At 31.8% G+C, this 25,733-nt stretch overlaps 2 protein-coding genes across 6 annotated transcripts in view; both read left to right on the plus strand.

Annotated features, from left to right (window-relative positions):
* The window catches only part of LOC145330498 (tubulin polyglutamylase ttll-4-like), a 436,474-nt gene that overhangs the window by 92,711 nt on the left and 318,030 nt on the right, over positions 1-25,733 (plus strand). The window lies entirely within an intron of this gene.
* LOC145330707 (uncharacterized) lies at positions 6,172-8,519 on the plus strand. The gene is made up of 4 exons (XM_080175373.1): positions 6,172-6,533; positions 6,698-7,614; positions 7,942-8,118; positions 8,463-8,519. Exons 2-4 carry the CDS (start codon positions 6,964-6,966, stop codon positions 8,517-8,519), a joined length of 885 nt encoding a protein of 294 aa, XP_080031499.1. The 5' UTR covers positions 6,172-6,533; positions 6,698-6,963.

Consider the following 25,733-nt stretch of genomic DNA (forward strand, 5'->3'; position numbering starts at 1 on the left):
TTCCATTTACTGTACATTATGCTGAAAAATCTGCTATATTATACAAAAAGGACGATGTGTTCAAAAACACCATTATATATTTACAAAAAAGGCTTATAGACACTTTTCGTTCCACAAAAAAACAGAAAATAAAATGCCTGTCTGTATTAGTTAAAGACCACAGGACCACCAATACTAAAAGAGATTTTATGACTTTTATTTTAAATTTTTTCCTCCATATTGTTACCAAGGACGTCCAAGCTTTTTATTTTTTTAAGCAATGATTAAAATTCTTATTAGGGGCCCAGTTATGACAAGTAAACAATAATCTTATTTGTTAAAACTTAGGACTTTTAGCAATGGCGCAAAGTCTAAAAAGATTCTTTTAGTTGGTATTAGAGCGTTGGGAAAAACTTAGTAAATTTATTGAGGGTAGACGTCTCTGATACCAACGCGAAACCAACTATTCATGCATAACTTACTTAAGAATTAAATTTTTAAGCATCTTTTTTATTACTGCTATACAAAACATTGCATGTAAAACAATAATGAATTATGAAAAAAAGACAACATCCTTTAGCTATTAAAACCCCTTATTTTATAAAAAGTATAATACACACCTAAAAAGGGATGTTTAAATTTGTCTGTAAAAGACAATTCTAATTTTTTTGCGTGAAAGTTAAAACAAAGCAACTCTTTAACAATAATAGGCTTGTAGAAAATATTATTATAACACACATTTACATATTTTCATGCATGGCTTAAAATTTTGATAATATCCTCTTAGAAATATTTTTTTCAATTTTGAAAATTTGAGTATAGATATATATATTTTAAACTCTATCTTATATATAAGCCAGTTAAATCCCATTGTCCTGAAAGCATTACAGACATACGGACATCTTTTTATTTGAATGCATATTCATCAAAAATTAGAAACATAACAATAACTCAAAATTACACAAAGCTCCCCTTAGAAGCACAGCTAAATTGGGAGCCATTTTTGACATAATTTACCAAAAAAACTTCATGAATAAGATGTAATTTGATTATCAAAATGATGATTCCCATAACATTAGGCAACATTAAAAAAAGAAAAAAAAACATTAAATACTTAGAAAATTAAGAGTTAAGAATCTAAAAAGTTTTAATTAATAAAGTGTTTCTTCAAAATTTAAGCGATGCCCCTATTAAAATTACAATTTTATATTGGTTTCTATGTCTTAATTTATTAATCTTTTATTAATAAATCCATCCTTTTATAAATAAAATTATCTCAATCTGTGTAAAGGTTTTGATTACACCAGGTATGAACACCTGCTGGGTAATTAATTGCTCCACTTTTTTGCCACTTTACTTTGACCAGGCATAAGGACTGTCATTGATATTTATTTGAATCATGTCAAACTTATTTCATATACCGATGGAAAAGACAATAAAACTCATAAATTAACCTTTTACAGAGTTTTTATTGCAATTTATTTCTATTTTTTAAAGTTGAAAATGTTATTTGATATTTAAAGCTACTCCGGGAAAAACATATCCTTTATCGAAAGTGAAAAAGAAATCTCCAAAAGTTCGTTTTATTGTCCCTACAACTTTTACAGTTTAACAAATTCTTAAGTTCTATTTATATAAACCTTAGATGATTTAAATCAATTTAAAAAGCTGGAAATCTGTCCCTTTCCCTTCTTTTTTCACCTATTTTATACTAAAGAGTATCTATACAATACAGAAAATATTGCTTATTACCAACTCTTGTTATATTCGAGTAATGTTAAAACAGAATATTGTAGTATTTTTTATTATGGAAAGCTTTTTTTTCTAATCATTAAAAAACTAAGAATTGATTTTTTTTATACTTTTACAGTTTATTTAAAACAACTTTTTATAGCTATAGCCATTTGACAATTAAAAAGCCGTTGGTTTTTAATTAAAGTGGACCTGATTTTTCAGACTTTGTATTGTTTTTTTTCTTTAAGTGCATATTTATTATTTAGTATAATGTTACTTAATGTAAGTTGCATCCTTTTATTGTTTGACCATTAAGATATCGAGAAATCCTTGCAAAACAAAGCAATGTTTCTTGACTTTAGATTTAGGTTTAGTTGAAAATTGATTATGTTGAATTGTAAATTACTCTGGGACCAAAAGTTTTATAATAACTGTTTAATAGGTTTAAGTTTAAGAGAGTTGTTGATTTTTTTATCATGACACACTCCTTGGCTGTATTAAAGGGGGTGTAGACCCTTGTTTAGGGGGTGTATGAGGACGGACACTAAGTAGGTGTATTCATCCACCCTTAATTTTAACAGTGGGGTGGATATACCCCACTTCTGCATGGCTCTGTTTAAAAGGGTAACCTTTTCAATTCAAGCAAGTCAAGTTACTTTGATGCTTTACTTATTAACAACCCAACTAATTATTAAACTTAAACTATATATGTCATATTCTCTAACAATTAAAATGACAAATTTAGAGAATCTATATGAAGCTTAAAATTTATAGTCCCTAAATAATCCATTTAAGCCACCTTCGAAATAATAATCTGTTTTTACAATTTTGCAAATATCATTGTATTAATTTAATAGCAAAATTTTTCAATGGAAAGGATAAAGGGATGTGACAATAGACGTTAAAGTAATATTCAACTGAAATCAATGTGTAGAATTATCCGTCCCTAGCATTTCGGGAGGAGAAAGGCAGTGGAATAGACTTTATTCATGCTAATAACAATGTAAAGATTTCCTAGGAGAACTCAGTAGTTCAGTGGTTAGTGAGATCTTAAAGGAGAAACGTCATGCAATACAAATGTCCAATGATAGGCCAGTATACAATTTACCATTGGTCAATTACAATATAAACTGGCCAATCATTGGTCAATTGTATTGTATGACGTCATTTTTCCCTGGACGCTATACGAAGTTACATTAAAGGACACAAAAGTACCGTGCCACTGTGATGTATAGTCCCTTTCTTCCTGACTTAAGAGCAATGCATGTATTATATAGTTTAGCTTTTAGTTCTGGTATCCACGGTTTCGGAGCAAGTCATTGCTCTGCAACAGGATACGAACATAAAAGTGAACAGTTGTCTTAATATTAATGTTATTATTGTATGTTAACCTTGTATTGAATTAATACACTTTATAAGAATATTTAGCTGTTTGTTCTTGCTATTACTATACGTCATTTTGGCGCAGTAGTGTAGTACGAATCTATAGCTCAGATTTTCTTTTAATTGTATTATTTCTTTTCTTTTTAGTTTGTTCAGGTTTTTTTTTGTGTTGGAACGATGGGATTGACCATTGAAGAGTGGAGGAAGTTGTCTCAGGATGAGAAGGATTTGCATTTGGTTAATGAGATCCATGCTCTTGGGAGTAGAATTGATAATGTGGCGGCGGAGTTGGGTGGGCGTATAGCGCCACTGGAGACGAAAATTCAAGAGTTGACGGATAATGTTGATACTAATGTTGCTGCGGTTACTGGACTGGCTACTCGGATGGACGATTTGGAAGATCGTCTTAATAAGGTGGTGGAGCCTAGTGTTGATAATGATATCAAGACTGAGGATGTGACCGTTGAGAATGAGTTTATGACTGGCCAGCAGCGAATTCTTGAAAAGATTGCCCAGCAGAATAGTTTGAATGACCAGCAGAATGGTTCGAATACCCAGCAGAATGGGTCGAATAACCAGCAGAATACCCAGCAGAATGGGTCGAATAACCAGCAGAATGGTTTAAATAACTCTATGCCGTGGCAGAGGACGACTGGTGGATCTGGAGGATTTGGAGGATCAGAAGAGAAGCCTAAATTGTTTGCTGGTGGTTCTCGACCTATTTTTGGTGGTATGCAGGGAAATGAAGATAAGATCATAAAACTTTGGGAATTGTCTAGAGTTGATGCTGTGGATAATATCTATAATGGAGTTCTTATGTGGTGGCCAGCCCTTTCTGAAGTTGATGCGGAGGATTTTAATACGCTCAATTTTTTTGAAGCTGGACTGAGTGATTCGCAGGTTAGTTGGTGTAAATCTCTTGTTTATGTACCAGATGGATCTCTGTATGTTTCGCAGGGGGAGGAGAATGTGCATAGGTACAATGAGACGTGTGCTAAACTTGATGATCAGTTCAGAAAAAATGCGCCTGAATTTGCAGTTGACGATGATGTGATTTTCTTTGATGATTATTTGGAGAGATTTTGGATGACTACTAGACGTTATCATATGACTAACCATCAAGTGTGTAAGGAAATTTTGTTTGATAAATGTGTGGGTGTAAGAACCGCTTGTGGTTATACACTAAAACCTGCTGATATGGAGAATAGACAATTAACATTAAAGGGGTACTTGTGTAAGATGCGGGAGACATTTTTACCACCCGACATGAAAAATGTGTGTAAAGATGCGTATTTGAGTGTTAAGCAACATGAGAATGATAAGATTGATGCATTTTTTGATAAGATACTATCTTTCTGGAAACGTGCGTATCCGAAACCAACTGATGATATGTTTATGGATTTCTATTCTCAAGTGTGTAATGTGGTTTTATCTCCACTTTTGGCTAATCAGATGCGTCAATTTGCATTGGATTTGGAACGTGACGGACAAGTGCGAATGATAACGAAGTTTCGGACAGAGTTAATAGTTAAAGCACAATTGATTGTTAAAGGGCTACAATTTAATCAAATTTCAGGGTCAATGGCTAGAGGATGTACAACAAACCAGATGGCTTTGGCTAAGACGATGGTTGGTGGCGTTGGTTCCAAGTCAAATCCTGTAACTATTGATCAGGTTAGTGATGAAGATAATTTGTCATTTGAAATAAATCAATGTGAAATTGATTTAGCTGATGAATTTGGTGGACCAGCTGAACTTATTCCTTTAATTGGCGCAATTCAAGGTGGATTTATTTGTTATTATTGTAACAGAAAGGGTCACATGATGAGGGATTGTTTTGATATTAGAGATAAAAAGTTGCCTAATCCTAAAGGAAAATACTTTTTGCGGTGGGGAAACAAGCCTTTTGTTCCTTATAAGACGGGGCAAAAGAGTTTTAAAAAGAATGAAAATAGTTTGGATAAAAAGAAATTGGTTGGTGAAATTGAAGGAGAGGTGAAAGAAGGGGAGGATACGAAGGAAGTGGCGCATGTCGATGGTTTAGGGGCAGACGATTATGAAGAAGACCTTGTAGCGGAAGTCGAGGCATGGAATAATGCTATTATAGATGACATTTTATGGTTTTAATGTTTTGAATGTATTATAATCATAAAACCTTATTCCATTTTTACTTGTTACGCGGCATTGTTTTGATTTATGCGCATTGTAAATAAACAACAACAAAACAAAATTAATGATAAAGAGTGAACGAAGCGACTCTAATTTTGTGATAATTTATTTTGATGGTTTATTTTGAATTATGATAAGATAACATATTGTTTATAAGCCTATATGAAATTACGAGATTATGTTATAATGGAAATCAAAATAATTAATTTAGTTTTTGATTATGTTTTGTTGAAATTAGGAAAATTCATTTTTGTTTCAGACTGTTGTGGAGTCTAACAGAGATAAGAATAATAAAAAAGTGAAAATGAAAAACGAATTAGGAATACAATTTTGTAAAATTGCTATTGAAAAATATTAAATTGAATTTTAAATTGAATTAAATTTGATAAAAATATGAAATTAGATATTTGAAAAGTATTAAATTTTGATGAAATGTGGAAAATTGTTTTTAAAGATGAGTCAGTTATTGTGATTTAAAGTATTCGATTTTAAAACAATTATATTGCGATTTAGTGATGTTGATTCAGCAAAATTTTTAATGAAGTTTAAAATTTCATGAAGCAAAATTGTTATAATGCATTAGATATAATCGTGGAGAAGTCTCTTTCTATGAAGGAAGGGAGGGCTGTCTCTCGGAGCTGGTATGCACAAATATGGTGGAGCTGTCTCTTTTGTTGGAAGAGAAAGGGGGAGTGAACATATTTGCAACGAATATTGCACTACCTCTCAGAGTTGGTATGCGCAGATATGGGGGAGCTGTCTCTTTTGTTTGAGAGAAAGGGGGAGTGACCATATTTGCAAAGAAATTTGCACTGTCTCTCAGAGCTGGTATGCGCAATATGGGGCGGTGTATAGAGGTAGCTGAAATGAGTGGAGCGCGCCATGCGCAGAAAATTGGGCTGCGCAGAGAAGCAAAGCTGCGCAAGAAAGTGCTCTCAGGTATTGAGATATATAGTTAGTTGAATTTCGACTTTTAAACCTTTTATACATCTCAGTTTAATCTGACAATAATAGTTTTGTTAGGTAATATTTTATTGAATTTCAATGAATTGAACTTATGGTATTTGGAAAGATTAATCTGCTTGGTGATTGATAATGTTTGATCATGTCATATTTCTTAATACAATTTCTTTTATTGTGTTACAAGTTATTGGTTCAGTGAAACATTTATTTATGGCATCTAAAATCATTGTATTAATTTTAGATTGGCTGAGAAGAGTGTTTTGTTTTGGTGATTGGGAGATACTGTCATCATTATTTATTTGATGGTGAGTTGTTATGATTTCATGTTGTTACCATTTGATTACCGTTATATATATTGCTATTCGAAAAATAGTCTTGTAAATTTGTTATATAGATATTGATATTAATATTAATTCTTATGTACAGTGATTTTCCATCAATTGGCATCTAAAATTTTGTAATATTTTAGATTGGTCGGAGAGAAGTTTACTGATTGTGGATTAACAGTTTGGGGAGTTTCTGTTGGCCGGAGAATTTCTGTTGTTGATTGTGGATTAGGAGATATTTTCTGTTGGTGGATGAAATATTGTCGGTGAGTGAATTGTTTTATTCAGTTTTTTTGTTATTTGTTGTAGACAGATAGATAGTTATTTGATAGACAATTGGATAGTTACAACCTCATAACTGTTGGTGTGAGTTAGATAGCTGTTTTATAAGTTTCATGAAGATTCTGAGATGGCAGCTGGAGCGGCTGAAGTCTATGTTCCAACAAAGATTGGTGGCATGGAAATCCTGACTTTAATTGATAGCGGCAATGCAAGAGGCTGCCTGATATCTCAAGTGTTGGCTAGAAAGCTTGATTGTGTGATTGAAGAAACGGATTCGAAAGCAACAGGCGTGCAGGGTTCCAGCATCAAGATTGATGGTGTTGTTCGGAATGTTGAATTTCAGATTGGAGGTCACAGTTTTCAAGAAGATTGTTTTGTTATTTCCGGTATGACTGTACCTATGAACCTAGGCAGTTATTGGTTGAACAAAAATAACGTGAAGACGATATTTGCCAAAGACGGCAACAGGATTGAGATGCATGGAATCAGTGTGAATTTAGTAGCTAAACGGAAAATTGTAGTGAAGAATTTGGTTCATACAGTTTTGGAGAAAATGGAGAAAGCAAGAACTAAGAAACCTGAGATTAATGTAGCTGAGTTACAAGACCAAAAATGGATTTGTTCATTGAAAAATCGAATAGAAATTCCTGCATTGAGTACAGTGGTGGTAGAAGTTTCAACTAAAGGAAATATGCCTGAAGGACAGTTGTGTTATATAGCTCCTAGACAAGGTTACTGTAGCCGAAACAACTTGTTGATAAACGAAGGAATTACTGAGGTGGGAAAGAACGGTAAAATTATGACTAAAATCACGAATTTTGAAACTGTTAAGAAATCTGTTCCTGCTGGTACTTTGGTTGGAAATTTGTTTGTGGCGGAGAAGATAGCAATGCTGCAAGAGAACAGGGTTAAAGAAGATGTGTCAACAACATTAAAGAAGATTCGTTTTATTAAAGATAAATTGAAGTTGGATAAAGTTCCGTTTTTAAAGGATAATGTTTCTTTGAAAGGAAGGATAGTTGGGTTGTTTTTAAAGAATTTCAAGGCATTATCGATTGATCCTACGGATATTGGATCTTGTACTTTGGAGGAGTATGATATTCAGTTGGTTCCTGGAGCTCAACCTTTCAAGAATAGGATGATTAGGCTCAATCCTCATCATGCAGAGAAACTAAAAGAACAGATTGATTTATGGTTGGAAACAGATGTGATAGAAGAATGTAATTCACCGTTTAATTCTGGAATTTTTGCTGTTAAGAAGAAAGTTGGAAATACTAACGAGGTGAAAGTCCGTTTTGTCCTGGACTACCGCTCATTAAATGAGATAACTGAGAAGATCTGTTACCCTTTGCCTAACATTGGTGAGCTGTTTGACAAACTTGGAGGAAAGAAGATTTTTACGTCTATTGACCTAACTTCAGCATACAATTCAATGCATTTGAAGGAATCTGTCAGGAAATATACAGCATTTTGTTCTAATGGACGGCAATATTGCTTCAAGAGGCTTCCGTTTGGATTGACCAATGCTCCAAGTGCATTTGTAAAGTTGATGGATAGAGTAATGGATTTGAGTCCTGAATTAAGGGCATTTTGCCTAGTTTACCTGGACGATGTTCTTATATATAGTATGAATGTGGAGGAACATCTGGAACATTTGAATATTCTACTACGAACATTCTGTGAAGCAGGCCTCAAGATTAATCTTGGAAAATATATTACATACAAGATGTGTAATATTTTTTGCATTGCATAAACTCTTTTAATTTTCTAATTTTCATTAACCACCTCAACCCCATCCCCTTCCCCCATATTTTCTTTTCCGTTAAAAGGATTATGATGATTTCATATGGAGGGGATGAAAAGGGGGAAGGACTGCAACTTGCTAAAGCACCGAGATTTTATAAAAAGGGTGTTTTCTCGTTGCGAAATATTGTTGACTATCTAAAATTGCTTCTGTGAAGCTTCCCCGAAAAAAAACCAGCTAATCTAATCAGGCGTTTATAAATACTTGTGAGATGGACAAACCAACATCTTACAATTTCAGGTAAGAATAATCGATAAATATATTTTTGTATATTTTATCTGCTGTGGAGGAACGTTCATTATTTGAAAGGGTTTCAGTTGTAATTAGAAATTTCCTGTCCTATTATTAATAGTAGCGAAGCTACTCTATAATTCATGGTCTGCAAGTCTGTTTGTGTGAAACAATTTATCGTAAGAAAGCTGTGTTTCTTTCAAATAAGATATGCTTAACACTTTCTTTTCATTAATACCTTATTAGTTTCTTGAGTTTTATGACACATTTTTTTTTTAAACAAAAATAATTATTTTCAGTAAATTATATAGCAATTATTTTACTTTTGCAGTATGCAAATCTTCTGCAAGCGCCTTACAGACCAATCCACATAATAATCACAGACACAAACAATGAACATTATATATACCTCGTTCTTGCTGCGCTACTTATGGACATAATTATCTTTTGTGTTTTAATTACATATACTCTCTGATTCTATATCGAAAATAATTACATCATGCGATTCGGTAACAAATTCTTTTTTTTATTATCAACTTTTCATAAATTAATCAAAAGAAAAATATTTTAGAATATTATTCGCCTTGACTGATATACAGAAACAGAGAAGGGAGAAAGAAAGAAGAATGGAAGACAATAACAAAACATGTAAGAGCAGTGGCGTGCACAGCGATTCATCAAATGGGTTGTGAAACCGTTCGTGAATGAATTATGAGGATTGTAGGCTTTCTGATTTAAATTTCGTAGGGGTGTTGACATCCCTTTCCACTTTGCCCCTTACCGCAAGCCACTGTGAATAGGAGCATTACAGATCGCGATAAGCATCAATATGTATATCTTGTGGAGTATTTGTAGAGTAGCTTTGCTACTAAAATTATATTCAGATGTGCTAAATTTTAGTTTCCGAAAGTGTACCTAGCTTCCGTGTCATATCTCAATATTTACTACAAGCTAAAAAAGCTTTAAACTTCAAAAAAATCTAAATTTGAAAAATTTAAATTTTGAATGTATAATGTATAAATCGTTTACACATTATATTGCTTTTCCCTTTGACCGGAGTAGCTGAATATAGCGTTTGCAATAATTGGATTATCTGCTGTACAACAACTTTGGAAATTAGGGAAGAAATAGGCAATCAATTTTCAGCTATATCTATGTGTGAGAAAGTTCCCGTCTTTTATGAACTAGAATGACGACAATCTTGTAAGAAGCAAAGCAACTCTATAACAAGTAAACATCTTTTTTAGGGATCTTAGTTACCAAATTGATTGGTACAGGGCTCAAAGTATTGACTAAATTACATTCACTTATTTTCCCCCCTTTTACTTTCAATTCTATTCGATTTTTATAACATGTTAAGCAAAAAAAGTCTAAGATGTGCTAAAGAAAAATATGAAGCTTCCTTGAAGTGTAGAGTATTTTTTTGAACAGTTCTGACGTTAGATAGACAACCAAACACACAGAAAATCAATGATAGTGTCTGTTTTATTCAAGAATGTAGGGGTAATTATGGATGTAATCTTCCTGGTTTTATATGATTACAACTCTAATCTAAACTTAGAAAGACATCATAAAAGCTGAAGATATAAAAGTAGATTATTATTAGCCTCAAGAAAGAACAAGGACAACCACGTTAAAAAAAAACAAGCACAAAAATTAAATTCAAGTTACTAATGTTTAAACAAAATTGATTACTTCAAACATATTTTCCTGGTTATCCTAAATTTAGTAATCGTAAAAACAGACAAACAGCTTAAATACTCATTAATCGTTAGAATGAAATCTCATTCAAACAATTAAAAATAAATATTTTCAAAACGCTTTAAACTTTCTTATCATGTTATCTCTAATAGCATCTGAGTAATAAACATATCTCCTAAAGGAGGAAAGTAACTTTACTTCTAGTATATCTTTAGTTTATTGTATAAGAAATTTTGAAAGTTTAAAGATAGGATGGACATAGTTAAGTTTAGATTTTAATTTGAAAGTTATAAGCACTCTAATCAGCTCTAGCTTAAAAAAGCTACACATTTTTGTAATAAAAATTTATGTTGGAATAATCTTAATCATTTTAGTATGTTTATTATTATAGCTGCAAACCTAATCTACAATGTTTTGTCTGACAGTCGGTTACTCAGATTTCGCGAGAAGGAGCAAAATGATTATTTCTAAGTAATAAAGTAATGTTCAGATAAAACGAGTATGTAAAGTTTTAACAGGAATTGTGAATAAATCATTGAACATGCCTAGTTTTCACACTATCATTTAATTTTTAGCAATAGCAGAGTATGTATTTACTTTTTAAAATTATAGACATACTAATGACTTTGAACCCAATCATCTTCTATAAGTTTCATAAATTATGATAAACAGGCATAAGAACCATAGAGTAGCTTCGCTTCTTAATAATGTGGTTCTAACCTTCTAATTCAACAAAGATTCATTTTTAGTCAAAGTCAATGTTATGTATGTTTTCTCTCTATGGAATACTGAAAGCTTCGCTACTAATGAACGAATTTGACATTGTTTCAGCTCCATATACAATATGCATGAATCGATATATTATTTTTTGGATGTTGCACCATATTTTCGCCTTCTTTAATAAAATGGCCTTCCAGTTGGCTAATATGCTTTTATCCTATCCCTTCCTTGGAAAAAGTAGTGACCAACAAATGAGGAACCTAAATTGACGACTAAATATCCCCTGACATAATATCCACAAATATTATATCCTTTTATGTAAAATGTATATATAAAAACTAGTATGTGAAAATGGTATGGCAGTAAATAAAATAAAAGGATCAGATTAGGTGGCCGGGATGTCCTAAATTTGGTCAGAAAAGATAACTCAAGCCTTGATTATCTCCAGAGATAGCCAACTTATTTTCAACCAACAGAATATAATCTTAAAACATTTGAAAAAATAAATAAAGTAACTACAGTAGTAGTGTAGCCACTCTATGGTTTATTAAAAAACGTAATTAAATTAAAATGAAGAATTTTTTTTTTTGGTAATTTGGTTCCTTATATTTGATTATTAAGAATAACATATCTGTTCACGAGAACTTAATAAACAAAAACACTACAAACCAAATTATTTAAACCCAGAGCTAATATATTAATCTCACTTGAAAGATATGTCCAATTTTACTTTTCAATTTAGAATAGCAAAATAGTACCACTAAACTAAAAGTTTGTGGATTTAGGGTATTTTAATGAAAGTTGTGTAGTAAATTAATTGAAAAGGTATCTGACAAAAATATCTTTTTGGTTAATTCAAGAAAAAAAAACGATTAACCCCAAAGAAGAACAATTATATCCATAAGCAGCACAACAATAATAAAGAAGGTGTATCAACTATTTTTTTTATAGCTAGCCGGTTCTTTTAGTAAGTAGTAGATGTAAAATTTTTCATAGAATTCAGATATGCAATCGGTTTTTTTGTAGACCTCTTATTTTTTAAGTAATTTAAGTTTAAAAAAAAAAAAAATTAAGTCGATTTTAAGGTACTAAAATGCAACAAAAAAAAGAAAGAAAATGGTCATTATGAACAAAAATAGTAAGATCTTTAATTTGACACCTTACTTTTTCAATTCTGTCAGGTAATTATTGAAAAAATCGATTTTTTTAAACCCACGAGAATAAAAACTTTGAACTTAATTTTATTATTTCACAAATAAAAAAATATGGGTTCATATATACCATTAGAATCAGAAAAATATTACGAATCCATTGTAAGCAAAATTGAAAAAAAAAGTTTACAATATAGTATATAAACTACAATAAAAGGAATTATATGAAAATATCATATTATGTTGTACAGGCAACGTCTTAATTCTTCAATTGAGTATAAAAATGGGAAGGGGGTAAAGAGGGGGTAAAAAAGGGAAGACAATAGTGTTGTCTGAACAAAAAAAATAATTGGCCATTTCTGTAATTTTTTAATTTTTTAATTTTTTTCAATTTTGCTTACAATGGATTCGTAATATTTTTCTGATTCTAATGGTATATATGAACCCATGTTTTTTATGTCTGTTTGAGAAAATATTTAGGTCTAAAGTTTTTATTATACCGAGGTTAAAAAAATAGATTTTTTCAATAATTACTCAACAGAATTTTAAAAGTAAGGTGTCAAATTAAAGATCTTACTATTTTTGTTCTTACTGACCATTTTCTTCTTTTATTTTGTTGCGTTTTAGTACCTTAAAACCGACTTAATTATTTTTTTTTAAAACTTAAATTACTTAAAAAATAAGAGGTCTACAAAAAAACCGATTGCATATTTGAATTCTATGAAAAATTTTACATCTACTACTTACTAAAAGAACCGGCTAGCTATAAAAAAAAAAGTTGATACAACTTCTTTATTATTGTTAAGATGAAGAAAAAGCAGTAGCTGACATACAATTAGTCAAATAAAGTCTTAAGAAGGTGTATTAAGGAAATATAATGTCTAAAAGCAATTAATATTAAAAGCACATTTTTAACACTTGTAAAAATATTTACCGACAGATTTACATCAGTTTAGACAGTGGCGTGCACAAAGATTCACCAGTGGGATTTGAAACCATTCACGGGTGAAAAAGGGTAAGGAAGGCAATTTAAAGTTTCGGAAGGGTGTTAACACCACTCTACATCTCCCTTCCGCAAACTACTGATTGTAGAGTAGCTATGCGACGAAAAATTCAGTAGCCAAAAAAGGTCATTATTTTTATCTAACTGTCCTTAAATTTAAGACAAAAAGTAAAAGATGGGAATTTCGAAGCAGTAATAAAGGATGGAACAATGGAAGATAAATTTATTTTTTATAGTTGTAAAATAATATATTATCCATTAACATATCCCTGCATATTAATTCTATTTCGAGTATAAAAAAATTAAGTTAAACAGTTCATTAGAAAATTTAAGTTGAAATTAAATATATTTTTTTAAGGAGCGACAAGCAAAGCTCTTTCTATTTACATGAAGTGCTTATTTTTAGTTTTTTTTTAAAAAGCGAATTTTTTTCTAAAAAAGAGTTAATGTTCGTTTGTACTACTGTTTCAGAGCTTTACTTTTATGGCTGTTTTCGTCCTTGTTGTAATTAACATTTATTAAATCAAGTGTAGGAACTTATCCTGTAAATATTAAAAAGACAAAATTATTAATTATAGAGTAAACACACTGACTTTAAAAAAAAACTTAAATTAAATTAACTTACTTTTATACCAAGAATCCCTTTTTCTAAAGTATATTTGCAAATTTCCCCATATTAAGCATATTTATATTGTTGGTAGTTTTCTTTATTTTACCACACCCACCCCTTCCAAAAAAACGTGTTTATAAACCAATGGGATGTGTTATCTTAAGGGATCTTGAGGGAAACAACCATGGAATATTAATTGAAGACAACCATTTATAACAAACAAAAACCCCTTCTGTAATTTATTGTTTGAAAAGTTTGGGGTCAATTGGCGTTACACTTGGCAAATAAGGAACTATTTTTAATTTTCCCCTTATATTATTAATGATATAAATGGATAAAATAAAAATAAAAAACCTTTTAAAATAAATTGTTATCAAAGAATATTCGTTAAGGTTTTGTAATTTTGGGGGACAACGCTTCGTAGTAATTTTGAAATATGTCTTTCCTGATGCCGTTTAAAGATCTTAATTAACACATAGACAGACAAACTATAAAGTTTATAACAGGCTGTCTTCAGTAAAGAAACGGTTTCCCTATGAAAAGTTTAATGGTCTAATGAAACTTTGTCTTGAAAAACATTTTGTTTTGACCAAAAACTTTTAATCATACTTTTATGTATAAAATCATATACAAAGGGGGTGAAATATTGGTTGTGGGGAATCTGGTAGGTCCACGCATTACCTGCATGATCAAATATCTCATGATTTTTAGTTCTTAATTTCTGACGACTTTTTATACAGTTTTGTACTGTGGGAGGCGTAGTGAAACAAGTACGTTGGGGGGGAAAGTACCAATTAAACGGTGTGCGGTCATTTCCGCATATTATCACATCAGCATATTGTTTCATCAATACACAAAAGCAAATTATATTAGAAGGGGTATACAGTAGTGGATCTAAAGGGATACTACAATGGCCGATAAATTAATATACATCCCCAGCCCTATGATGATACTAAGAATAACCCCTTCTGTAGATTAAAATTTGTGGTTGAAAAGTGTGAACACTCAACCTAATAACTTTGGGGACTATTGTCATTGCCCACTCTTTCTCTGCTGTACAAAGTTTATACTGTGTTAACAAGGACAAAAGGGATGAAAAGTAGAAAATATTTTTTTCATGAAATAAAAGAAATATATTTTTTTCATTAAATAAAACAAATATATTTTGTATCTTGTATATCAAAATTGTAGATCCTAAATAAATTTTGTTGAGTAATTTACCACATCGTATTATAGACATCTTTCCGTGGATAATTAGTAATAACAAGGTTCCGAATGCCTGAGCTAACAAAACTGGTGCTAATCTTATGATATTTACTTTAATTCTCATGTAAAATTTCTGTAATATTAATAGTAATAGAGTAGCCCCGCTACTCTAAATTATTTTGTTTTATACCAACTAAGAACTAACGGCAAATTTTCAGATATTTAAATTATTTTTTTTTTAAAGAATTAATTAATGATTATTAAAATCTCAAAAGCTTTTTTTCTAAGTTTGTTTCAAAAATTAATTTAAATACTATGAAGAAAAGAAATACTTAATCGATGTACTTAATAGCTTAATGTACTTTTCTTCAATTTATACATGGAAACGTTTTATGGGGGCGTTGTTCAAAAAAGTGGTTTAAACACCACCAATAATTAAAATTTAAACAAAAATAAAAATCTCTATATTAATGTATTTTATATACATAGATATATTTAAATCTTTTATTACAAGCGACTTTAGATAAAGTATCAATTAATTCACATGCGTCGCATGTGTTTGAATGTATTCGCATCAATGTAAATTATGTTTGCAGGTATAAATGGAGTTGAAATATGGATCTTGAAATTGTTGGCGAATTTTATCTATAATTTAGATGTCTGTCAGCTTGTCATTGTAACTTTTTTTCTGCTTTTGTAAAAAATATTGGAAAACGAATCAGTTTTTTACTGTCAGTGAGTAAATACATATTAGTTTTTTTAAAAGCAATGCTTTTCTATAATTATGGTCTGTCCGTCTGTATGTGAGTTTATTTTATTCTGGGACAGTTAGCTATTCCGGTTAATTTAAACAGGTTAGAATTGTCCTATCAATTTCAAACTTTACATGTTGATTCCTATAAAAATTAGGTATAATTTAGAAAGTGTATCAACTTTATATTGACTTATGTTTAAAATTCTGCTTATTAAGTTCTGACACTCTACAAGTGTTAATGTTCGTTTGTCCTACCATTTAAGAGCTTTGCTTATATGGATGTTGGCTTCCATGTTTGGTTGTTGTTAAAATGAGGAGTTATGTTATCACAAGGACTCTGGTAGGAAATTGACAACTTATTCATACGTACTGTACTAAATCAATCATTATTTGGACTAATTTAACCAAATTAGGTTTTTTTTAGGTTTTTGATATTTCATACAACCCCCTTAAGTTATTCATTACAGTAAAATACAATTTTAAAATTTATTTACTGTGTAAATATGCATAAATATGACGTTTTTACTGACAATTATGTTGATTTTTACTCAAAGCATATATCTTGTAGACAATAAAATGATTATAACTTTCGTTCTATTTAAGATAAATTGATGAAATAAAAAGTACATTCAATTTTATTAAGCTGAAAAGTCACTTATTAAAATTAAGAAATAATAAACCCCTTTGAGTGCGTCAATTTTGCGTTTAAAGATACCCTTAGTTTAAGCATTAATTTCTCCAAAAAATGATGAAAAAAGATAAATTTTTTTTTGATAAAATGATAAAAGTATATGTAAAATGAAATAACCAGCAAAAAAAATTACAAAATTACGTTAAATAGAACGAAAATTAGAGCGTTTTGTATGCCTTATAAAATGCGTATTTCTCATGAAAATTGTAACGATTTAGTGTCTTGAGTAAAATATTTACAAACTTCCCGCTTTTATAAGTAGCTAGAGCCTTTGTGGTTATAAGATATGTGCCAGAGGGCAATTCTAGGTGAATTTTGTTAAGGGGGGCAGCAGTTCTGCCACTTTTGCGTAAACAGGGAGCATAGGCTTTGTCTTTGGAGTGAGAGAATAGATTATTCAATAAAAAAAGTTTAGTTTTGGGGTGTATTTTCCTTATATCTATTTTTTTGATAGGTCTCCAGGTTCAGGTGCTGCAGGCTGGAAAGTCACTTCTGGACAGGTATAAATGAAAAAAAAATTTGTTTGAAATCTGGCTCCAGGTTTAGGTACTGCAGGCCTCCAGGTGGATCCTGGACAGTTAAAACAAAAAATTTTCAGTTTTAAAGTTAGAGAATAACTTATTTAACAAAAGTTGCTACTTTAGTACTAGCGGCTACGCCCCTAGAGGCCTCTAATGGCACTTTAAATGTTTTTTTTTATATTTAAAATATGTCTATGTTGCTTTTGACATTTATATTTGCGTTTAACTCTCTTTCTAAAATTAAGAAACGTAAAAAAAATTTCGATTTTTTGTGATTTCTCTTGGGAGGGTGGTGGTACCCTCCCCCAAAATAGTTAAAAACCTTCCCGGGACCTATGAGAATATACCCTTTTAAGAAGAACCTGATCAGTTCAGTGGTTAGCGAGATCCTTAGGTACAGACAAACAGACAAACACCCTGTTACTTTAGTATAAGGATTAACCAATTTGAAGATAAATTTGAAATCGAGTTCCAGGTTCAGGTACTGCAGGCCTCCAGCTGGATCCTGGACAGGTTAAAAACTAAAAATTTTTACTTTTGAAGTTAGAGCATAACTTATTTAACAAAATTTGCTACTTTATGGATAGTATTAACCAATTTGAAGATAAATTTGAAATCGGGCTCTAGGTTCAGGTGCTGCAGGCCTCCATGTGAATTCTGGACAGGTAAAAACTGAAAAATTTTACTTTTGAAGTTAGAGCATAACTTATTTAACAAAAGTTGCTACTTTATGGATATTATTAACTCATTAGAAGAAGAATTTTAAATCGGGCTCCAGGTTCTTGCGGGCCCCCAGGTGGATTATGGACAGGTAAAAACTAAAAATAATACCTTTAAGTTTAAACAAAACTTATTTAACAAAAGTTACTACTTTATGTATAGTATTAAATAATTTAAAGAAAAATTTGTAATTGATTTCAAATTTTTCTTCAAATGAGTTAATACCTATTATCCATAAAGTAACTTTTGTTTAAGAAGTTATGCTCTAACTTTAAAAGTAAAAACAAGTAAATACTGTCCATAAAGTAGCAACTTTTGTTAAGTATGTTTTGTTCTAACTTCAAAAGTAAAAATTTTAAGTTTTTACCTGTCCAGGATCCACCTGGAGGCCTGCAGTACCTGAACCTGAAGCCCGATTTCAAATTTTTCTTCACATGAGTTAATACTATCCATAAAGTAGCAACTTTTGTTAAAAAACTTATGCTCTAACTTTAAAACTCAAATTTTTCAATTTTTACCCGTCCAGAATTTACCTGGAGGCCTGCACTACCTGAACCTGGAGCCTGATTTCAAATTTTTCATCAAATTAGTTCATACCATCCATAAAGTAGCAACTATTGTTTAATGAGTTTTGTTCTAACTTCAAAATTAAAAATTTTTTTGTTTTTACCTGTCCAGAATTCACCTGGAGGCCTGCAGGACCTGAACCTGGAGGCTGTTTTTTTTTCTTCATATATGCTCATAAAATCCCAAAAGATGAATATTTGGTTTAATAAGTTGATCTCTAACTCTTCAAACAATTTTTTTTTTCATTTACACCTGTCCAGAAGTGACCTTCCAGCCTGCAGCACCTGAACCTGGAGACCTATCAAAAAAATTTAAATATAAGGAAAATACACCCCAAAACTAAACTTTTTTTTTTAATAACCCATCCTCTCACTCCTAAGATAAAGCCTATGCTCCCTGTTTACGCAAAAGTGTCAGAACTGCTGCCCCCCTAATTAGTAAGTAGCGAAGCTACTCTATAATTTGAAATGTCTGTCCGTCTATCTGAGAAAGAATAGGGGAAACGATTTTCTCGGCTCCTGTTTAAGATAGAAGGATGAAATTTCTTGTCAACAATCTTTTTAATATGGAGTATAATCAAGTATAAAACATGGATGCCAGTCGGACTCCTTTTTAGCAGGTTTTAGGCTATTTTTAAATTTTTCTATTTTTTCTCCATATCTTTGGTGTTTATGGTCCGATTTTCAAAATTTTTTCATTTACAGATATCAAAATTAAATTTCCCGTCAATTAAAGATAACAACCATGACGGTCTGACTGCCTTTTTGTAGGTTTTAGGCTATTTTTATATTTTTCACATTTTTCTCCATATCTTTGGTGTTTATTGTCCGATTTTCAAAACTTTTTCAGTTCTAGATATCAAAATTAAATATTCTGTCGTTTTAAGAAAACAAACATAGCAGTAAGACTGCCTTTTAGCAGGTTTTTGGCTATTTTTATATGTTTTATATGTTTCCCCATTTCTTTGGTGTCCAATTTTCAAACTTTTTTTTGAATATCAGAATCAAAATAATTTTTCCCAATGTTATGAGCATCTTTTATGTCGTCATTGTACAAAATAAAACAAGGTTTCGTGTTTATTTTCTCCGAAAAATCTATTCTTCATTTTAAAAATACTCCTTAAATCTACTTGTACACATTCCCCTCTACGATTTTTTTGTGCTTCGCTACTTATGGATGTTGTCATCCTTGTTTTATTATCATTAATAAATTTATTTGATGAAACCATATCCCTATTTCATAAAATAATTCAATAACCCCTTAACATTGGGGGGGGGGGGACTTAAATGCCACCTCCCCCCTTCTGGTTTTTAGTAGCGAAGCTACTCTATAATTCGAAATGTCCGTCCGTCCGTCTGCCCGTCTGTCTGTTTGTCCGTCCGTCTGCCCGTCTGTCTGTTTGTCCGTCCGTCTGCCCGTCTGTCTGTTTGTCCGTCCGTCTGTCCTTCCGTCTGTCCGTTTGTCCGTCTGATCGTCTGTTCGTCTGTCCGTCCGTCTATCTGTCCATCTGTCCATCCGTCTCTCCGCCCGTCTGTCCGCCCACCTGTCCGTCCGTCTGTTCTTCCGTCCGTCTTTCCGTCCGTCTTTCCGTCCGCTTGTCCGTCCGTCTGTCCGTCCGTCCGTCTGTCCGTCCGTCCGTCCGTCTGTCTGTCCGTCCGTCCGTCTGTCCGTCCTTCTGTCTGTCCGTCTGTCCTTCCGTCCCTCTGTCCGTCTACTCTATAATTCGAAATGTCCGTCTGTCTGCCCGTCCGTCTGTCCGTCTGTCTGTCTGTCCGTCCGTCTGTCCGTCCGTCTGTCCGTCCGTCCGTCTGTCTGTCCGTCTGTCTGTCTGTGCGTCAGTCCGTCCGTCCGTCCGTCTGACTGCCCATTCGTCCGTCTGTCCATCCGTCCGGAAGGGTACCGACCGTTTAGGGTTAAACATAGAGTAAATTCGCTACTAAAAACTTAAACTCTAAAGTCATCAGAGGTGTAATTTATTTAGTTTCCTGCGAAGTTGTCTCCGATACCATCGCTAATTTTTAAAATCAAATTAACGTTTTTGCTGTACAAAATGAAATATTTTAATAATTTTTAGTGCATTTTAATATGGAATGTAAATATTCTAAATAGAAAAAATTAATTTCTATTAAGGCGTTGCAAAGTTTTAAGTTCGCCAAATTTGAGATATGCCTGAGAGCCGGACCTACCATTTAAACTACAACCGAAATATTTGCAGGGATCTTAAGGGATAAGACAATGTCCGATAAATTAATGTATATCCCCAATGATGATTAACAAAATAACACCTTCTGTAGATTAAAATTAGTTGTTAAAAAGTTTGGACACCCAACTAAATGAATCAACCAATCAAAATTCAATAGAAGTTTCGAACGTAGTACGACCAACGAATAAGAAAAATAAGACTTTAAGGACTTGTGTAATAAACAGCCCAGTTTCGCTTCCCTCCCTGAAGACAAAGACTAAAGTGTGTTAAAAATCAGCTATGTGACGTCATAAAAATGAGGGATTATCCATCTGTTTTTTGGGTTTTCTTTCCCACTTCTTCTCTCATCCCCCTCATTTTTATGGCGTCACGTCACATAGCTGATTTTTAACATACTTTGGTCTTTATATCACTGATTATTTGTCATTTGTACCATTAAAGGCAAATAAATTAAATATTCCACGAAAATTAAAATAAAAACCATCAAATTTATTTTCTTGATATCCATGGTAAGCTGTCTATAATATGATGCGATAAATTACCATTATAGCTTAATATCTTGTAACCATGAATTGTACATCTGTAATTTCAAAATTATGACGGCCAAAGTTTCGCAATAAATAACTTCTTAAAAATATGCATTGATAGTTGTAATAATAGAATTAACTTAGACGTTGAAAGAACTAGGATAATGCCTTGCAATAACAGGTACTTCAACAATTTTGCTTCTTAAATAGCAACCTTTTAACATCTCTAGGTATGACGTTGTCGTCAAGACTCAAACCCAGCCTCTCCCAAATAACAAGAAGGCGATACACCGTAATTTTTTTAATCATACGAATTTAAAAAACCACGAAAAATCTGTCTAAGCTTAAAACATATATTCTGAGTCCCTCAAAATGATCAGTCAAAATGCTGAATTTCGATTGCTGCACTTATACCTCATAAAGAAATTTTATTAGTGTTTTTACAAATATTACAATAAATAGCAAACTTAAGCTGGTTTGGTTGTTCCAGAATTTTAGAGAAATTTAGTAATAGTTCAAGGCAGGTATTAGGCTATATGGCTATAATGATTTTCTTCATTGTTTAAAACAAAAATAAGTTTTAAGTTTGATTATTATGCTTTTTTGTTGGAACTCCCTAATATTTATGCAATTAAATTTTGGGATGAGAAATGACTTTATCAAATTTTTATGCGGCCTGTGAAATTGCAATAGAACACGAGAGTTTAGGGGGCTACAATATTTTGAAGAAATTGTTAGTCGTTCTTAGGGTAGTAATGCACAAGTAACTGCAAATTAGACATCTCCTTTATCTATGATACAAAGTAGAACGATGTCTGACTGTCCGTCTGAAGCTTAAGATCTCAGTAACCACTGAACCAATTGGGCTCTACTCTTCAGGGAAAATACCTACTGGTACTTTGATGTTTTTTTTAAACCTTACCTAATTTCAAGCAATAAACAAACAAACTACGTCTCACTATTTTAATATATTTCACAAAAAGGGGGGGATTGCTCGACTGCAGAGGTGAATTCTTTAAAAACTTTTGCCTCACTAAAATCTGTTTGCCCCACTAAAATCAGTGAGGCAAACTAAAAATTTAGAGGGGATAATTTTGCCCCACTAAAATTTTAGTGAGGCAAACTGATTTTAGTCTGGCAAAAGTTTTTTAAGAATTCACCTCAGTTTTGAGAAGGCTCACTCCAAAACAAATATTCGAGGCCACCTAATTGTGATAAAGTTTTGTTACTCTGCACTTTTAGTATGCAAAAATATGCGCTGGTCAATATCATTACTCTCACGGATAGAGACTATGCTGCAATAAATCTCAGGAATAGCCAGTTAAATGTGTTTTTAACGGTAGCCTTTTCTTTATACAAGAAGGGTGATGATTATTTATTAATTTTTTTATGTTCATATTGATCAACTTAGTAATATTTAAACATTACCTTTTCTAAATGTATCACAAAATATTCTCTTTATTTATATTTTTGAAGTTATAGAAATAGTTATTGTCCTAACCCTGTGGGGTTACCCTGAACCCATTACAACCTAACCTAGCCTAAGGTGTCAATTAAAACCAGAAAAATAATCCCGCATATTTAAAATTCATATTAAAATCAATAAAGGGAATTCTTTACTTGGTAAGGCACTTGAGGAAAACCGCCAAAAATTGAAATACTCTTTAGTCTCAACCAAACAGTGCATTTAATCTTTCTAAAATTTCTATTAGTGCCACTGCTCTATAAAAAAAACAGTAATTTACCTAAATCTAAAACTTGTCATCAGTGTTTAATTGTACAATCTTAAGGATATTTTGTTAACCCTGATCGTTGAGGTTAGAAAATAAATGTCCAATTTTGTTTGTAGAGATTATTTGGGATAATTGGATAAGAAAATGAAGAAAAATCACCAAAAAGTAAAAAATGCAATGCCTACAATAGGTAGGTTGTTAATTTAATTTTATTTAACCCTCGGCCTCACCTATGTAATCATCAAGCAGAACAGACAGAACTTGGGGGTAAGATTACTTTTTTCTTCTATTAAAATATCCCTGTATCCCTAAAGGTTACTCATTCAGATAACAAAACAAGAATATTTAAAGGCAAAACATTTTAGGAATGACCTCTGAAAAGGTAAATTATAAAGGGCAGGAAAATTTGAAATTATCATGCACAGCATGTTTTATACACCTTAGTATCCCTCACACTGTCTGTCTGTTTGTTAAATAGAGAGATAGAGAGAGGGAGGGAGGGAGAGAGAGAGGGAAAGTTAGAGAGAGAGAGGGAGAGACAGACAGACAGATAGAGAGAGAGAGAGAGAGAGAGAGAGAGAGAGAGAGAGAGAGAGAGAGTAAATGGAGAATAAATGGAGAGTCAGAAAAGGAAATAGAAAAAAATGAATGAATACGAGGGATGCAAAGACTTGTAGAACATCTGCAAATTATTTTTGTAGAAAAATGTTTTCAATTTGCCATAAAAAGATAAACATTGCCGAACACGATAAATATAAAGGCAAAATAGGATAATTTAAATAATTTTAAGCAAAAAGGGAAGGGGATAAGAAAGTTTAAACAATTTTCTCGTATTCATTCGAATCTTGTGGATAGAAACCGGCTCTCATCCATACGAAAAAACTATGTCTAGCATCGTATTATAAACCACTTTCCGCGGATATAGAATGTACAATTATAAGATTAAAACCAGTTTTTTTTAGCCCCGAGGTGCCGAATACGATGCGAGAAATAACTATTCCAGTATAGATTCGAAACGCATCAATATCCGATCGATTAGTACCAGTTATCAGCCTTACTGAAAACCATGTATATCATCAAATAAGAGAAATTTTCCACGATTATTAAAAAAAGCATTAAGTTAATATCAATTTTGTAAGCCCAACCTTCTGCCATGCAGGAAACAAAACTAGCTTTAATCTTAAATTTTTAATTTTAATATCCAAAGGAAGCTATCTATATAAAAACTAATAAATAACTATTACAAAAATAAAATAAAAATATATTAACGTTTAAATAGAATACCGCCAACACCGACGTAATGTTTTGATTACGGTGAAGTTGGAGGGAAAATAGTTTTATTTCTGAAGAAATGCACCATTAAAGTATTAATTCCAATTGAAAATGCAGGTTGATGTAAATTAGAGCATATGACAGCTAGGAACCTTGAGCCATATAGGTAAAACAATTAAATTAATAAATTTCCCTATGGCTCATTGTCATAACAGTTACAAAGACGTACATCAATAAAGGGATAAGATAACGGAATAAAAAATAATATTTTCTAATGGTATTTTCTGCTCTACCCCTATCAACATAATGCTATTACACTATTATATTTACTAGCGGCTACGCCCCCTAGAAGCCTCTAGGGGCACTGATAGGAGGGGGAAAAGTCGACTTTATCCCATTTTAAATTTTAGTTTCAAAAGAGTTTTTAAAAATATTTTTGGGGAGAGGGGGGTAAAGACACCCTCTCCAAAAATAGTTTAAAACCTTCCCAAGACCTATAAGAAGCTTCGCTTTAATGGAGAACAAAATCGGTTCAGCGGTTAGCGAGATCCTTCGGGACAGACAAATAATGCTTACTACTTTATATAATAGGATATTGAAATAATATCAGCCATGACAAATCAATTTAATAAAGATTTTTACAACTTTAAATTTATATCATAAGGTCTACATAAACAATAGAATTTTGACAGAATGCTACGAGGTTTGGACATGATAACATTATAATTAAAATGTAATTATCTTTAGCCATCTTCTTTTAATACTTATATACAAGAAAGATTTTCCTTAATCTGTAAATACAATCTGGTTATTGCTGCGCTTCGTAAGGACACAATTATATTTCTTTTGCATCAGGTTTTTACCAACCTAGAAATGAGAATAGAATGAATAAGGTAAATTAAGAGGCTTTTAGCTATGAATATTAACAAGAACAATTTTACATCATGTAGCAAAGCTTTCTATAATCTTTTAATATCTATAATACATAGTAGAACAATTTATTTCCGTCTGACCCTTAAGATTTTGGTAACTGCTGAACTGATTGGGCTCTTTTCTTTAGGGAATAAATGCTATGGTTTAAAGCTTTTTTCTAGGAGAGGGGACACCCCCTACAAAAAAAGATATAATTTAAAAAGGCTATAGTTTTTGTTCTGTGCAGTTGGCTTTTTTTTGTTATGCAAGTTTTCAATTCCAATAGTTGAAAAATATCTCATTTCTTTCGGCCCAACAAGCGTTTTTTCAGCCTAACAATACATTCAACTACTACTAACGTCTTGCAGAGTAGCTGTGCTACTATTAAGGGCAGAAAAACTGAAAAGAACTTTTTAAAACATACATATAATAATGTAACATAACTTAGTCATGATTTTAGCCCTCATTATCTAATTAAAAGTAATAAGAAGTACATGTACACCTCAAGGTAAATCAAAGTTTTATAGGAAGGTTTAGTACTAAAAAGTACAAATCCAAGCAAATTTTGTAT

This window comes from Acartia tonsa, chromosome 10, assembly GCF_053477335.1.
Source record: "Acartia tonsa isolate MP-2025a chromosome 10, ASM5347733v1, whole genome shotgun sequence".
In the NCBI taxonomy this organism is placed as follows: domain Eukaryota; kingdom Metazoa; phylum Arthropoda; class Copepoda; order Calanoida; family Acartiidae; genus Acartia; species Acartia tonsa.

What these genes read in the sequence shown, in the direction of transcription:
- LOC145330707 (XM_080175373.1), top strand. Translation starts at nt 6,964, where the DNA reads ATGGCAGCTGGAGCGGCTGAAGTCTATGTTCCAACAAAGATTGGTGGC. An exon ending in TAAACGAAGGAATTACTGAG is followed by an intron (nt 7,615 to 7,941) that starts GTGGGAAAGAAC and finishes TATGATATTCAG; the next exon opens with TTGGTTCCTGGAGCTCAACC. An exon ending in AAGTTGGAAATACTAACGAG is followed by an intron (nt 8,119 to 8,462) that starts GTGAAAGTCCGT and finishes TCTTATATATAG; the next exon opens with TATGAATGTGGAGGAACATC.